This window comes from Manduca sexta, chromosome 7 (assembly GCF_014839805.1).
Source record: "Manduca sexta isolate Smith_Timp_Sample1 chromosome 7, JHU_Msex_v1.0, whole genome shotgun sequence".
Taxonomy (NCBI): Eukaryota; Metazoa; Arthropoda; class Insecta; order Lepidoptera; family Sphingidae; genus Manduca; species Manduca sexta.
The window spans coordinates 763,680-781,788 of NC_051121.1; the positions used below are offsets into that span (position 1 = coordinate 763,680).

At 40.6% G+C, this 18,109-nt stretch overlaps 1 protein-coding gene across 1 annotated transcript in view; it reads right to left on the minus strand.

The window, feature by feature from the left end:
* Positions 1–544: 544 nt before the first annotated feature.
* Positions 545–18,109, minus strand: part of LOC115447426 (E3 ubiquitin-protein ligase SH3RF1) — a 40,278-nt gene continuing 22,713 nt past the window's right edge. Inside the window, 19 exon segments of the mRNA XM_037436303.1 lie at positions 545–791; positions 1,038–1,142; positions 2,050–2,138; positions 2,141–2,204; positions 3,759–3,943; positions 4,268–4,335; positions 4,996–5,018; positions 5,050–5,106; positions 5,578–5,707; positions 6,065–6,273; positions 6,372–6,484; positions 6,486–7,190; positions 7,193–7,366; positions 7,556–7,634; positions 8,225–8,351; positions 9,297–9,396; positions 9,678–9,792; positions 14,340–14,425; positions 14,721–14,894. Coding sequence (XP_037292200.1) covers positions 614–791; positions 1,038–1,142; positions 2,050–2,138; positions 2,141–2,204; positions 3,759–3,943; positions 4,268–4,335; positions 4,996–5,018; positions 5,050–5,106; positions 5,578–5,707; positions 6,065–6,273; positions 6,372–6,484; positions 6,486–7,190; positions 7,193–7,366; positions 7,556–7,634; positions 8,225–8,351; positions 9,297–9,396; positions 9,678–9,792; positions 14,340–14,425; positions 14,721–14,894 — 2,781 coding nt within the window. The 3' untranslated portion in view covers positions 545–613.

Sequence of the window (18,109 nt, forward strand, 5' to 3'; positions counted from 1 at the left end):
AAACACTAACCGCCTTACTCACAAATGTTGCAAACATCTTTCATATCTACACATATGTATTTCTTGCTATTTTTAGGGATGTTTAACGCCAGACGGAGAATAGTAAGACATAATATAAATATAATAGATGTGTACAAAATTGTATTAGTGAGGTAACCGCACGGTCGGTTAAATAATCGACTATTGATCAGCCTTTGGAGACGTTCAAGTATTACGTAACGCAATTTTTTCTTGTGAAACGTTACGATGCGTTACAGGGGCGGGAAGAGCGTCTCGTACAAAGCATTATGTAACATTGTTTTTTATTGTAAAACAATAACAAAAAGTATTTTAGCGATTTTTCGGTATTTTGCGTAAAATAATTGTGAATATTCCAAAAAATTGACACTTTAGAGTTACGTAAACTTTTGGAGGGGGCAGGGGCGTACAGGAGAACGTTATGGCGCGTTACATAGGGGGTGAGGAGTTCAAAATCTTCAAAAATTCCGTTACGTAAGACTTGAACTGTCCTTTTTGACATCTTTTCTATTAAAAAAATGCGGCATTCTATAGGCGTTTATTTAACCGGCCGTATATCTAAAATAAAGTCCCGAACCTACTGTGCGTGGGCCGGTCATTCCTGCGGACAGCTCTGCACGAAGGAGGCCGGAAACAGTCCGGTGCGTCCGGTGCGCTGCAGCGTGCCCTTGTACCACCCGTCGCCGCGCTTCTTCGACACCAACACGATGTCGTCCACCTTCAGCTCCAACTCGTACTCGGAGTTCGGCGGGTAGGGGACTATGCAGCGGAATCTGGTGGGAGAAGATCTTTACTTTATACAAAGTATTGGGTGTTTAAATAAAATCCTGATTTACCAAGGAGACTTGATGCCAGCGTTAAGTCAATAAATCAAAATTACTTTTTATGAATATTTATTACGTTCGTAACTCACACTTCTTTATTTTACATCTATGGTAAGAATAACTTATCATAAAATGTTGTTTTCAAGAAAATAAGTATATGGTTTCATTTATTGAACCAATCTCAAAATAATTTACCTCTCTTTAACAGGTTGGGAATGATGCCTGTCCTTCCGGCTCGCGGTGACGTCGAGCGACTGAGATTTTCGATGCTGCGACTGCCACGGACCCTCCGTGCCTTGCCTGTATATGTACAACCTTCGTTGTTTTAATACTAAGTCTTATAACTTTTATTTTATTTGAAAATTTATAAGTAATTTTAATTTTAATGATTTATTAGTTTAGTGCAAAATGAATATTAAACTGTGAGGTAAATCGATGAATGCGTGTATGACGGTAAGCAACACAACAAACAAAAAGTGAAACAAGCAAAAACAATACAAAAAAGCTCGTAGGCGGAATGCGTCGGCTGGAAACCACCTCTGATGATAGATGGGATATACGTGGAAAAAAATAAATGACGAGAAAATTTTGATAGAGAGGTGGTAAATTGTTCATTGACAAGTGATGACGTACAGATGTCAATGGTGGAGAGGGATAGTCAGTGGTGGAGGATGGTCATAATGGGAATTATACGTGGAGAGGGATGGCTGTGATAAGGGTAAGTTAGTGGTGAAGGATAGCTATGATAAGGGAAAGTCAGTGGTGAGGGATGGCTGTGATAAGGGTAAGTCAGTGGTGAGGGATGGCTATGATAAGGGTAAGTCAGTGATGAGGGATGTCTGTGATAAGGGTAAGTCAGTGGTGAGGGATGGCTATGATAAGGGTAATTCAGTGGTTAGGGGTAATTATAAATATGGTTAACCAGTACGGTAGGGTAGCTGTGGTGGAAGATCGTGAAGAAAAGTCAGTCGTGAATAGCTGACAAAGCGCTAATCAGGACTAAGTCAATAATTTAATATTATCATTGATTTATCATACTTTGTGTGTCATAGTTAGACATTGTGAGTGACGAGTTAATATCATTATTAGCAACAACACATTGTCAGCCCTAAATCATTATCAACAGAGACGAGGGTAACGTATAACGAATCTCTCCGCCTATCACACGAAGTGGTTTCCAGAGCGTGCCTCCCCGAGTGCGTCCAACCTGTGCGAGTGGTGATCGTGCACGGCGAGTGCGGCGGGCCGCTCAGTGCCGCGAGCGTTCGGCCCCGTGCCCCCACGCCCCCGTGCCCCCGGGGCGGCGGCCGTGTGACCCCCGCAGGCAGCGCCCGCAGCAGTTGCGACGGACACGAGCCCGACCTGCGACCCCGTCCGGCCCCGTTAGTGGATTTAGTGTCGACACGTCAATATACACTTGTTGATTTTTTTTATATTATAATAGGTAATGATATTTTTAACTAATATTGCATTCCTGTATAAAACATCGGGGATTTCATTCGAAATGAATAATTTGGCAAAATTCACATAGATAAATAAACTAGTACTTTCATATAAAATTATTTTTAACACGATATAATTCTAATAGTTAAAACTTAAAAGATTTGTTTGTTTTGTTTTATATATGAGTGAAGCCGTGTTTGTTGATTTGTCGACACATTCATATCGTACACACAAATGCAGTGACAAAGGGTGGTGTTAGCTCGCACATACACGGTACAGACCAAACGAAACGTCCCGAACACGAGGACAAACTCACTAGCTTTGAAAACAAACGCATGCGCACAACACAATTCAATAGTGGCCCATTGATATGATTTGTGATGATGTATAAAAGTATTTTTTTAGCTATTTTTATTGCAACAAAAATTCGAGTTTTGAGTGCCATATCTAAATGTTTTTGATATATTTTGACCTATTGTCAAATGTAAATATATTTGTATTTTTAATATACCCATTTTTTTATCTGTTTTATTTTCTATAAACTAATTTATCAGTAACTATTTCCCAATATTCAACACAACACTCGAACAAATAATATTATTATTTAATCAAGCTGCATTCTATCTAATGCAAATTACAAAAAAACTGCAACATAAATGAATACCACATAGCTTTATCATTAAAATATTTTGAGATTCAAAAGTTATTATATGAATAGGTTTTTTTTATTAATATATTATTTTTAATATATTTTACAATTTATGATAATGGTTAATAAACCAACACAACTAATACATTGTTTTCATTACCAATAGATTTATTTATTAGTTTTTAGTTTTTATTGTAAGTCATGCAAAGTTAAGACTTTTTTAATATTTTCTTTGCCATGGTATAAATATTTCATAGACAATCACAAGAGTTTATTTATTGGCTTTGATTTTCAGATAAATAAGCGAATCGAGTGGTTTGTGTGTTTGATATATGTTTTATCTGCTATAGAAAACTTGCTCCATTGTATCCCTTATTATTATAAAAAAGGTAATCAAACAAAAAAAAATAATTACGGATTTACAGCCGTTTTAATAAACGATCTCAATTTTAATCTTCAATCCGATTCAGAGAATGAACCAATCAAAATAACTCATTTGTAAGCATGTCAAATAAAACTGTTCTGATTGGTCCATTTATGAGACAGATTGAAAAATAGATTAGGATCGATTATTGAAAACAGCCATTAGTAAAATTATAGAATGCAAACCAATAACTTCACACACGACCACTCGGTTCACTAGTCTCATTCAGACGAATCAATTATTGCTTGCAATAATCGTACGCAATTATGGCTTAAAATTGCAAGCAACAATAAATTCATACGACAATTGTTAACTGTAATTACGTACGGTGATTTTAAAACAATTGCTCTGACTAAATGCGGCTGGATATTGACATACAATATACATGTCAGTGACTGACCTGACATGTACGGGGTGTCGCCTGTCGTGTGGCAGTGAGGCGGCGTCCTCGAACACGGGGTTGTCGATGCTGTAGCCGACGGCGGGCGGCGACTTGCACTTCTTCATGGCGGCCAACCGCTTCATCAGACTAACGCCAGTCGATATTGTCAAGCGGTCGGTTTTCAGTTTCAGCTCTTTTGGTTGCTGCAATTGTTTTGTCGGGTTTTATATGGGAACCAAAGTTATTTGTAAACTGTGATAAAATTTATTTTTTTATGGATTCATAAATAATAATAATAATATTATATTATTGCACAACCATAGAGAAAAATAAAAGAAAACAAATAAGTATGAGGCATGGTTACACAATCAATATTTATTTTAAATAATTAAAATGAGTTTTTTACTATAATGAGGAATACTTGCTCGTTGCTCTAATAAGGTTTTATAAAAAAATATTATTTAGAAGATATATAAAATTTCGACAAGTTTTAGGTGTTTGCAGAAGTTATCAAATATTATATATACCTTATCAGATCTAGTTATGCTTTGTGGCTGTTGACTTTGCGAACTCCATGGATACGTTAGAGGTTGGGCTGAAAATAAATAATGTAAATATAGTTAATATTTTATTTCTAGATATGGGCATTGAATTTAGAACTTCCTTCTATAGCGATTATAATTTTGTATGATATAGGTTAAAATGTATGAGAACATAGTTACCGAGTACGATATATTTATATGAAGAACTAGCCTTTACTCGTGGTTTCGCTCATGTGAAAAACATTTACCAGGATAAATGGTTTTCCAGGATATAGCACTCAGGAGTAATGTGGCTTTTCATTAGTGAAATGAAATGATTTATTTGAATCTCTAAAATGTTATACATTATTTAGATTCCGTCAATAATAATTTTACGATCAGTTCGGAAAGCAATTCTCACCAGAGAAGAACGAGCAAGAAACTCTGGAAGTGAACATCGGTTTAGTAGATTCCGAGATTAGCGTGTCAAACAAATTTATCAGCTTTATATTAGTATGGGTCAGGGATGGCGAACGTTCATTGTTTAACGTGCAATTATTATAAATAATAATCTGCCGGTAACATGTCGTCCAAGGCGGGCTTTATCTATTCGAGTGTCTTTTGAGCGACCTTTTTTATTTCCTAACAAAGTTTTTGTTGGAATATTACAAGCGTGGCGGAATAATTTGGCCTCGTGGCAATGGTTCGCCACCCCCGGTGCAGACGTGTGTTACCATTAGCGGGCGGCGTGCGCGCGCGGCGGCGCGGTGGGCGCGGCGGGCGCGCGCGGGCGCGGGCGCGGGGGCCGCGGGGGGCGCGCCCGGCGCCGGGGACCACGCCGCGGGCTGCGGGCATCACTCTACTGTATAACCGACTCACAACGACCACGTTCTTGCAGGGGCCTTATTCTCTATCCCGCACGGTATTTTAACAGTGCGTAACAAGGACGTAACACAACGCATCATGTTTAGGATCATAGAAATTTGGCTTACAGAATACCATTCCACGCACATTTCTTGAAAATAACATGACACGGCCGCGTTATGCGTTTACACTATGATACAGAATAAGGGCCCAGCGCACACGCACGCTGTGCACGCACTCGCACACGTAAACCGATATATACATTAAAGTTTTAGCATGCTTTACACGCGTGTGGAATAATGAAAAACAAGCATGAAATACGAGAGTCGCAAAGATCATTCTTCTTACAATACAGTTAAAAAAGTCTAAAAAAATGATTATGAATTTACTCCCACACTATTTACACGAATGTATTTGTATCTATTATTTTTATCCAAAGTGAAAAGTTTTACCTTATCAGCCTTAGCCCGGATGTTCCTGCGGGAGCGACGTAGTTCCCGGGGAACACGCCGAACCGCTGGGACCGCTCCGAACAACCCTTAAACCATCCGTCACGACACCTCTCCGTCACCGTGTAGATACCTGATCGATATATTATAATTTACTACTAAGACCGAATTGTTTCATCACTGGTCAGGAAACGTTAAGGCTCTTATCACACTGGCGAATTGCGAGCGAATTCACAGCAGGGCGCATCGTACAGTGCAATAAGATCATCAACTTTGTTTGACCATGGATAAAACAACACAGGGTAAGTGATGTTGAGTTTCAGTAAGGGTAGAAATCAGTAGCGTGAATGAGGCGGTTAAGTTAATAAGAATCAACACTTTGTTTAAAAAGTAAAATATTTATAAAAAATGATAACAAAAGGTATAAAAATATCTTAGTTTCTAATATAACTCATGTTGCTATGACTTTAAAAAATCTTTTTTTACTTACCTCCTTTTTTAAGTTCGAGTTCGTCCGGTTTCTGCGGTCGATAGGGGTAGAGTGCGAGGTAGGCGGCGGGCAGGGAGGGCGGCTGTGCGGTAGTGTGGAGGGGGGCGGACGAGTGGGGGGTGTGGGCCCCACGCTCCGAGCTGCGAGACCGACGCCGCCGGCGCTCCGCCGCGTCCAACAGCGACGTCGCCACGATCTCCGCAGAGTGACTGCACACACATACACATACATTCAGACAAACCATATTACCATCAACATTATATCTCGACATCGGCTACTCTTTCGGCATAATAACATAATCCCTCACCGGTTCGGCGTATGATTTCCCTGCAGATGCGAGGAGGGCGTCAAACTGTGTCTCTTCTCTCTGTGGTGATGGTCCCGATGGGCCCGCGCCACCATGTAGTTCCCCCTCCCTTGCCGTGGGGGAGGGCGACAGCGCGGCCTGCAGCCCCAGCCCGAACAGCAGCGACTCTGGCCCACTGGACCGCAGCACGGTCTTACTCGACGATGGCGCGTCGAGCCGCACCTCGCTCTCCTGACTCTCCTGCGTCTGCGTACTCGTGCCCGCGGTGAGCTTGGGACTCTCAGACGGCGGCAGACTGACGTTGAGTGAGGTGTTGGTCGCGGTGGAGCTCTCGTTCAAGCTCATCACTCCCATGGAGGTGTTGAGCGGCTCCTGCTCGTCCCTCGGCTCGGGTTCCTCGGCGTCGTTGGCGTCGTTGGCGGCGGCGACGACGGTCGCGTTCCGCTCGGTGTTGTTGTCGGGGGAGCTGGGCGTGCTGGGGTCATTGCTCTCGCACGAGCTCGAGTTGGAGCTGGTGTTGGGCGTAGAGGAGCTGACGCCGACCGACGGCGTATTCATGCTGGAGCTGGAGTCGGAGCTGAGGTTGTTCGCGCTGAAGTTGGAGACAGGGAAGTGTTCGTGGGTGCGCACGTTCTGGTAAGTGGTGTCGAGCTTGTGCGCGGGCGTGTTGTCGTACTTGCCGGCGCGGAGGCGGTCGTAGTTGTCGCCGATGCGCGAGACGCTCTGCAGCACGCCGCCCTGCTTGCTGTGCGTATTGAAGTGGATGAGGTCGAGCGAGTGCTTGGTGTGTGCGGGCTCGAGGATGGCGCGCGGCGCATGCGCGAGGAGACTTGCTGCGGCGCCAGGACCTGCTGCGGCGCGAGGACCTGCTGCGGCGCCAGGAGTTGCGTGCCGTGGAAGGTCGGGTGCGACTGGCTCATCGTCGCCACGTTCTGGTACTTATTCTGACCCCCGGCCGGCGTCGACATCGATATTTGCGGGTATCTGTGCGCGTGCTGAAAATTTATATTTTTATTAGTACAAGGTCATAGTACGTTATTATTGTAAACAAGATATTATAACTACACAACATTTGACATTACTTAAAAGTTTTTATCACATATGATTTTTAGCTTAATGTGCAATAATTCATGTAGAAGTATTGTGTCTAGTAACGCTATAAATAAAAAAAGTTAGTTAGTAACCTGTGCGAGGTGGCGATGGTCGGAGTGTCCGGCGCGGGCGCCGTCGGGCGCGGCCGGCACGGGGCGGTTGAGCGGCGCGCTGCAACAACACGCGCACTACTATATATATATGCCTACATGCCATTAGATTTGGTGGGACGTATACCGTCCACACTGGGTGAGTATCTGAGTACCTATATTTATAAGTACTTAAATTTATTATAAATTATGTTTACCACTCAACCAGGGGCCAATAAATATTTTTTTTCTTTCTGATCGTTGCTAATACGAAGTTAGGGGTGGCGTCTATGTTATTTTCACAAACAAGACCTCGGATAATTTCTTTGAAAGTAGAAAATGAAGCAGCAAAGCCTTGAGCGGTATAGTCATATTTTGAATAACTAGCTGTTGTTCGCGGCTTTGCTCGCGTGAATAAGTTTTTTTGGGATAAATATTTTAAGTTACCCATAACACTCAAGAGTAATGTAAGTTTTTATTAATGAAAAAAATTTCAAAATCGATTCAGTAATTCCAGACATTAGCCCCAATAAACAAACATTTCTCCTCTATGATATTAGTATAGACATTATTGTGTTATGTAATTAAATTATTTTAAAGAATAAGAGTGTATAAGATTATATAATTCAAGTTGGGAACCAAATAAAAAAAAAGATGATGATAAATCGTTACCCGTATATGATCTGGTTGGCGGGCTGGTTGAACTCGACGAAGGCAATGGGGAAGATGCCCACGCGCTGGTCGAGTCGCCCCTCCGCCCAGTTCTCGTCCACGCGCCGGTGCACTGTGATGATTGCACCTGCAATGATATATTATTTATTTAAAATTCATACATTTTTCACACTAACTGCCGACGTAGAGTTTAAGCCATTTAAGCACCAACTTTATTAATATTATTATTTAAGTGTCTCACTAAGAATACCTAATGCGTGTCGGATTCTAGTCGATGTCAACAAAATGTTTGTACGGTTTCATACCTTTTACTTATAGCATGTACTATGTTTGCACATCAGTTTTTTAAATTAAATTTAAAAAAAATCCAGGTTTGGTGAACCGATGGAACACGAGAAAATAATTTGGCCACGCCAATCATAATTATTGACGAATGTACCTCTTTAATCATGATATATTTTTAATCGTATGTAGGTAGTTTCTATAGGTAATTATAATCTTTGTTTTTGAACATGAAAAATATGGTTGGGATTGAAAAAAAAAACAGAATAAGGGGCACACCCTCGACGGCACGTTACAGGTGTGTTATTTTCAGTTCATAAATAACAGAAAGTGCACCAATAAAGGTTCGCCATTTCTAGTTTAAGCCGCATAAGATTTCATTACGTTACATCGCACCCTTAGAACTAAATTTACCTAACTCAAAATTTATATTTTTTTTGATTTTTTTAATAAGGACTCTTCAAAGCATGCCCTATGACGAGAAAAAGATTAAATTATAGAATGGAAACAGAGATTCTCACTTCCCACGACTGCCCTTCACTGCCTTCTATATTGTATTCAAATATTTTTTATTCGTTTCCCACAAATATTTTTTTTGAGTTCCATCACCTTTGTTCTAAGGGTTCGACAAAGGTGAACACTGAAAACGGTTTTTTAGAAATTCATTCCCTAGTGGCCCCTATCCAACGCTTGCATATAAAGTTTTGTTTGTTTTTTTGTTTGTTTGGTTATTTACGTACGTGATAAAAACGAAAAGTATATCAATTCGATATGTTTTTTTAATAATTACCTTTGTCGAAAGCCAAGCAGCCTTCCTCGTCGGGCGCCGTCATCCTAAAGTCGTACATCGCCTTGCAAAGAGCTGTCGGAATCGGCAACGGGACTACAACCTGCAAATATTACATATACGTGTTTATGAATGCTTTATTAATATCAACATATAAATAAAGCATTTAGTGGTGAGGGTCGCCGGAGTCCGATGGATGAGGGCGGCCCAGAACCGGTCCCTGTGGCGCTCAATGGGACAGGCCTATGTCCAGTAGTGGACGATTCCCGGCTGATGATATTAACATATAGTGTATGAGATGCAACACAAAGGTAATTAATCCACTATTTAGTAAAGCCTTTAGTTACCCAAAACCCCTCAATCTAGTCCCCTATCTACACACACCTGCACAAAAGTGATGGGGAACATGCCGGTCCTGCCGGAGCACTCCCCCTGGTACCAGAACGTGTCCAGCTTCTTCTGCAGGAGTATCGTCTCGCCCTTCTTGAACGACAGGTCACTGGAATGCAAAAAGTCATTACATAAGGTTTTTTTTCTTATATTAGCTCAGCAAAGTGGCTTCACTGCACCTGATGTTAAGCGAAGTGAAGCTCATAGAAAGTGCCGGCCGACCAAAGATACGAGCATCTCTGGACGGTCGGCACAGTCATGCCGGCCTGCATAATTGCTTCTTCACACTCCGTTTGAAGGACATACATAAGTACAATATTTTTACCAGTAAAAAAATGGTTTGTTCTACCTCGATATTTTCGCGGTAACTGACTGACCAACTGCCTAGGTGGCGTAGTTGTATTGCGATACGACTGCAGTGCTGACTGAGGTCTTGGGTTCGATCCCCAGATTGGACAAAGCGATATTGGGTTTTTCAGTTTTCTTCTCAATATCAGCCCGGAGTCTGGAATTTGTGCCCGATATGGCAATAGGCCCCTTATCACATAATAAAAGCGAATACACACGGCAAGGGTGCACTTGTTGCGCCTCTGTCTACCCCTTTAGGGATAAAAGGCACGAGTGTGTGTAATAAAATTATTTACCCATTTTTGCCTTTAGCTCGAATGGACCTTAAGTACAATATTTTTATCAGGACACAGTTTTGCCTCAACTCGACATTTTCGCTGTTATTATTATGTTATAAAATAATTAATCCTAATTTATCTTTGGCATAGGCACAATCATGACATCATTATTTTTTACTAACTTTAAGCAACAACATTGCAGTATTGTTCTACATTAGGTCCAAAACTAAAAAAAAATATGCCTCTCGTCTAAGTCGACATTTTTTTTTCTTTCTTTATTAAGTCCACAAAACTGGTTACAAACACTTAACTTTCATAAAATACTTGGAAATAACACTCAGTATCTAGCTTTGTAACTGTTCATGGATAGTGTTTCCATTATAGAAAACTTTAATGCTAATATCCGTATTTTATACGAAAAGAAATTTATAATATCAACAAGGCTAGTGAAATTTGATAAATAAAGATTGCCGACATCTCCCTATCACCGGAAACGTCTTTATCTAGATATGGCAACACTTGAAAATATCGCCAAACATTATTATATCCAGGCTCTGCACATATCAGTACAAGCGGATAACGAGAATGGGCGAATGATATCAAATATTTCTAATTGAATATTTCAATAATTAATGAAGTATTATGCCCAAGTACTTTATGCCCAACAGTGGGCTAGAGAAAAGATTCTTCTCTTATCAGTGGCCACCCGACAGGACACCACCTCGGTAACACAAGTTTAGGATGTTACTGACTATAGAAAACAAAAGTGGGGAGATATTTCTCTCCCATATTTCTGACTGCACAACGCATCAAAACTACCAATATACTGGATCGCAATGGCAAAGGGTCCATATAACCCTATTCCTACTGGCTTCCCTTTAGTAATTCGTATCATATCTGTGGTGTCCTCACTTTATGTGTTCTTTCGTAGTGAAATAAAACAATAACGTAAACTGTAAGTACAGCACAGCACACCGGAGACGTCCGCCCTGCGTCGCCAACGGCTCGGAAGTGTTGCGTTACCGTTGGGCTGTGCTGATCTTTAATATCAATACATCACAATATCTAAGAGCGTCAGAACGATTTACAGACCGCATTTATGCCTATTAGTACCTAAATGATGTGGCAGGTTTTCTTTTGGAACATGTCATCCTTCACTTCTACTGCATCGTTGCCGAATGTCAACCAAGGAAAATATTCTTATGCGCTCGGTCTACAGTCTACATTGAATACACGCCCATGCACTGGGGGACATTTGCTGCGGCCCTAGTCACACAGTCCAGTGTGTATACCGCATGGTTGCCAACAGTGAGTTATGAAAGCTTGCGAACATTACCCGGCCTTCTCCCCTTTTGGGGAGATGACCCCTGGGATGGGTCCCAAGAGGGTTCCTTTTCCTTCCCCCACACTTCCTTCCCAAGATATCCTCTAACAACTTTTCTCCAGACCCTGCAATCGCTAATCCGAGAGATTCCAATATACCATTTGCCGGCTTTCTCCGGTGTTGGCTGCGAAGACCGATACAAAAAGAAACTAGGAAAAGGAAAGCTAATGGGAAGGCTATTTAGTAGAGGCAAAGCGTCCATACACCCCGATTCCTGCCGGCTTCTCTTTTATTTACGTTTGTATTATATTTTATTTTCTGTTAAATTCGCTGCGATATGTTATCTAAGGGAACGTTCTTTGCCTGGGTTAACTTTTGAAAAAGTTCACCCTTCACCATTGGTATTTAGTGGATATCCTATCTACCTGACCGTACATAATGCAACAAACTGGCACTTCACCAATTTTCCACAATGGTTGGCCGAGCTAGCCTAATTAATTACACAACTGTACAATAGCCACTTAATAATAATATTAGCCCTGTATTATATACTTGCCCACTGCTGAGCACGGGCCTCCTCTACTACTGAGAGGGATTAGGCCTTAGTCCACCACGCTGGCCTAATGCGGATTGGTAGACTTCACACACCTTCGAAATTCCTATAGAGAACTTCTCAGATGCGCAGGTTTCCTCACGATGTTTTCCTTCACCGTTAAAGCGAACGATAAATTCACAAAGAATACACACATGATTTTTTAGAAAAGTCAGAGGTGTGTGCCCTTGGGATTTGAACCTGCGGTCATTCGTCTTGGCAGTCCGTTCCACACCCAACTAGGCTATCGCGCTATACCCACTATAGCCACTTAGTCTCCACTAATTAGCCATATCATTGTATCACCTAAATCAGTTACATCGTATACGTGGGAAATGTCAACATTCATTACAATCAGCGGGCGCTATGAAAACGAGTGTTGAATTATGTTGACAAATGCGTTCAGTTTCAATACTGTAGCGGCGCATAGCATCACGCTTCGGTTGGAGCTAGGGTTGTCACTCGCACTGTTAAATTTAAGAGATTTCGTGGAATTATGTTTAATTAAAATATACCGAAATCAGTTTTCGTGATTTAGTATTAAATAAAAAATGAAAAAATTATGGTGTAGAGAAGTGCAGCTTTCATTTGAAAACACATTTATATTTACATTTGAAAGAAAAAAATGTTTCTAAAATTTATTACTAAATAATTCGTAAAGCAGTGGCAAAACAGCATACTAAAGCTATAACCCGCAAATATAAACCTCGTCTCGACACACTACTTTGTATGTCGCTCACAAATATTTGCTTCGGGTTCGAAAATCCCTACACTCTATTATTTGTCAAATCCTAACTCACAACTAATATCTTAATGTGATAGTACTTGAATAAGTGTTTCAATTTTTTTTGTACAAGTCGACAACCCTATCTGTAACTTGACCACGGCGGCGTCGCGGCGAAATTCTGCTTACACACGATTACACACACGTAATCTTTAATTACTGAACTAATATATTAGCATTAAACTGGCAAAGAAATGATACATTGTAAATGGATTAGTCTCGGCGAACGTAGACATGCTATGTATTTTTTTGATTACTTTGAATGAAGAGACGAGCTTGCCGTTCGCCTGATGGTAAGCGATACGACCGCCCATAAACAGTAGAAACACCATCCAACACCTTGAATTACAAAGTATTATTTGGTATTCCAATGCACTCGCCATCCTGAGACATGAGGTGCTAAGTCATATTATGTCCAGTAGTAACACTGGCTACAATGTCCTTCAAACCGGAACACAACAGTGACTACACACTGCTGTTTGGCGGCAGAAAGAGACATAGCGGTGGTACCTACCCAGGCGGACTCACTCATATGAGACCTACCACCACTGTCTTCCAATACCAGATATTACATTTGAAACTAGCTTTTACTCGCGGCTTCGCCCACGTGCAATTTTACCGTGATGAAAATCGCGATATATATTGCCTAGAGATAAAAGGCCGTATCCTTATCAAGGTCTCAATCTCCATAGCAAATTTCATAGAAATCCGTTGAGCAGATTTTGAGTTTATCGCGTTCAGACAGACAGATGTGGAGGGGGACCAACAGTAATCGTTATATTTCAGTCAATTTACATAAAACTGTAAGTCACTATTAAACTAAACCTTCCTCAAGAATTCCACTATCTATTAGTAAAAACCGTACAAAAATCCGTTCAGTAGATTTTGAGAAAATCGATCACACACAGACAGCTTTTGGCGACTTTGTTTAATAATATGTATAGATAGATACACTGTGATTGAAATCAAGGTTTTAGGGATAAATGCGTAATGTGTCACACACACACATTAGGCATTTATCCCCGAAGGGTATGCAGAGGCGCAACCAAGGTACCCACTTTTCGTCCCATGATGTTATAGGGAGCGAGCGTATCGCCGTATCGGGCACAAATTCCAGACTCCGGGCTGATACTGAGCAAAAAAAAATCCGAATCACTTTGCCCGACCCGGGATTCGAACCCAGGACCTCAAAGCGCTGCCGTAGCGCATGCAGTACAACTACGCCACCAAGGCAGTCTCCATAAGTCGACACGTGTTAATGCACCGAAGTTTGTTTGCCGTGCAAGGGTCAGGATCAAAAGTGTTATCATAAATACAAAGTATCACTCACCCCGGCTCCTTGGAGATGTAGTCGTACATCGCTCTGGCGTGAGGTGGTAGCTGCTTGCCGTCGCGCGTCGACTGCTGCCCTTGACTCTGTAATGCACAAAACTCTTTAGTACAATACTTCAAATGATTATAAACAATATCTGGACGTCAACAAGCCTTGGGGAACCACTTGCATACAAATAGTGCCAGAAAAACCACACAAATAGTGTGTAAGCGCAGTTTGATGGTGAACAATAGTTGTTGAAGTCCCAATACGCCCTTCATTACATAATATTATTTATTAAATTGCTTTTGAAATCACGTAGGCGGCTAATCGTTTATTAGTTTAAAACTGGACTGCGTTAAAGAATTTCCCAAACCCCAAGAAGATGATACAACCCACCTGTGAATGTCCACTCCTCGGCCTTTGGGTAGCGATCAGCTTCCTGGGCGCCGAGTTCCTCATGCCCTCGAGGATCCTCATGAGGAGCACGTTCGGAGGCAGCTCCTCCACCTTCGTTTCCACCAGGATGCGGCATTCTGGACAACGGAGCTCTTTGTGCGACTCTACTATCACCTGGAAAAAGACAAAGTTGTTTTAATTATAGAGTCCTGCGCATGCGCATAAGTCAGCCTGTATCCATTTAGAGGTAGAGTACGAGTACACAGACATCAATATAAAGAAGAATTGCAACATGTGATAGGAACGAGTCCTACACAAATTGTTAAGCAAAATTTAGACTTCAACCTGCCTTTATCTTACTACAATGTTCAGTCAGACCAACACACTTTAAGGGTATAAAGAGTAGATATCAGAAAGAACTTGGCTCAGTTTGTACGACTCATTGCCAGCCTATCATCCTTTCTAGGAATCTAGTACCAAGCAAATAGTCTTCGATTAACTTAGTAATCCAACCCTAGACCTCTCCATCCGCAACCCACATACGCAACTAAGCGAAAAAACAAAACATTTTAAACATAAATAATATACCTCAAACTCATTTTTTACTTCCTCTTTGTATATACAAACACTGCCAAATGCACTTTTCTCTGCGTCAAACAAACGCAATTCGACCATTCATGCCTATAAATAAAGTCTAACGTTAAATGTTTAGCAGAACGTGGCGAGAGCGAATTAAACAAGTCATGACGGCACAGCGCATGACAACAGAAAGTCGATTATGCGAAGACATTTCTTGCATATTCTGGGCAAGAGAAGACAATGTCAACTGGTCGTTATTAGCCTGTGATAGAGCGGTGACTTGCATTTTTTATTTGTTAGTAATTTTGTAGGCTACGAAAATGGGAGCATGAATTTTAATTTGCACGTTCAGACGCATTTTCGCACTGTCGAACTGTTCGTGTTATTTGGAGAAACAAAAATAAAAGCTTAATTTTATTTATATTTCCTTTTATCGTGGATCTAAAAGAATTAATTTGAATACATATCAATCCAGGGCCCTTATTCTGTATGATAGTGTAAACGCGTAACGCGGCCGTGTCATGTTATCTTCGAGAAATGTGCGTGGAATGGTATTCTGTAAGCCAAATTTCTATAGTCCTAAACATGATACGTTGTGTTACGTGCTTGTTACGCACTGTCAAAATAACATGCGGGATAGAGAATAAGGCCCCAGAGCGAAATATTTTTGTGTTTTTGATCGGAATCTATTCTACAGTTTCTTTTCAATAAACAGCCAAACATCCTCACTAATATTATCATTTATAAAAGTAAGTTGTATAGATGGCTTAATGGATGCTTCTAAAATACAACTGCCGTTTAACACTGCGACATTCTTGTTCATTGACCGAGGTCCCTGTACTCCGAAAAGGACGGATGACGAATGATATTAGTCATAGACTGGACCCATAACTGACTAATCAAACAGATGACTAAACTACACAACAGTGCATCCAACTTATACATCTTTAGACTTAAGAGATCACTTTTTACACTTCAAATGCTTAACAGCCGAAACTGATAAACGATTATGTGCCTGTTTATCAAAATTTATTCAAAACCTTTCACAATAGCGGCGTTTGTCTTGCCATCCAGGCGGACCCAAAATTTTCTGCCCCAAGTCACTGGGCGTAAACAAACAGAAAACTCATTTCAAGAAATAAATATCACGACGCAAGTCATTGGAATATGTGACAAATTTAAAATAAAAACATATTATGTGCCACCGCCCCTCCCCCCGCCCTGAATACGCTACAACCACTGAACATTCACCAGTAACTGCGTTTTTTTCTTTACAAACTTGCATTAATATTAAAAGTATGTTAATATAATTGTTATAGTTGTAAATTTGTAGTGTAAGTAAATTGTAACGTATATTCCGGGATCCTATTTGACAAAAATACCGTTATATATATCAAGATAATGATCATAATGCAATAACAGCTCACTCGAATTCAATTACCGCAAATCTACCGGGGTGCGCACTTTTCGCTTCTAACAGCGTAATACGCGATTACTCCGTCTAGACTTAACATTCTAGACACCTTCAATAACACTGATCCAGACAGTTCAACCCGTCAATTTTGTAAATGAAAGCATTTTTCTACGTTTGTTACCGCATCAGGCATAAGCCGGGGAAATGATTTGTTCGATAATTGGTGTATAGAAGGACCAAATCCTTAATAAACTTATTGGGAAAAAGGAATGTATCACGTTGATTTCATCGAAAAACCATTGAATAATTCTTACCAGACTCCGGTCAAGAATTTTATTTTGCACACCATCACACTTCTATCCACGAAGGGGTAAGCAGAGGCGCCACTATTGGACCTACTTTTCCCCGTCTATATTTCATCCCATGATGGGATAGGGGCGAGCCTATTGCTATATGAGAACAAATTCCAAACTCAAGGCTAACATCGAGAAGAAAACCCAAATATCCAATGCCCGACCGGGGATTCGAGCCAAAGACCTCAAAGCGAAAGTCGTACCATAGTCGCAATTATACAACTACGCCACCGAGTCAGTTGATTTTATTTTAATGTAATATGTATTATTTATAATGTCTCTACAAATGATAAGAGAAATAAATTAACTCAATCAGCGCTCGGGAATGGTTACATAAAAATAAACATATCATCCACTCCATTGGTTATTTCTCATTCACTGATTAATTCAATTGGATTGCGTCAATAGAATATCCCCTTAGTCATAATAATAGCATTTTAACTACTTATTGTTTTCATTTTCCAGGTAATATAAACGTAAGTTCACGCCTTTATCCCTAACGGGTAAGCAGCACGCTCACATTACCCGTAATGTGATTAAAAGCTTATCGAGCACGAATACTAATTTCGACCAACTCAGGTTTTTTTTTTTTTAAATAATCACGCAGTTTTGTTGACCGAAGTAATGCATTTTCTCTGCGAAACCGAAAATAAAGGTCCATTGCAACCAGCCAAATTTTGAAAGGGGGTTATGAAAAAAAAAGTTTGGGAACCTATGATGTAATTGCATGCTAACGCAACCCGCGTCCATCACTCGACGTCCCGACAAACTTCGACACAGTCTGAGATCGAATACATCATAAATATTAACAAGAACTCGACAAACAGTCTCTTGTATAATGCAGAGCGGATGCATTGACGTAAGATCCTGCGAGCGTATCGCACAAAAATGTATTTAATAGTGACAATGTCAGCGATTATCTTTCGTTCGATGTTTGGAAACATTTTTATTAATCTTAATAACTTTGCCTGTCTACCCCTGCGGAAATAAAATCGAGTGAGTGTGTCATAACCTCGCAGTACTGATACATTAAAACTTAATTA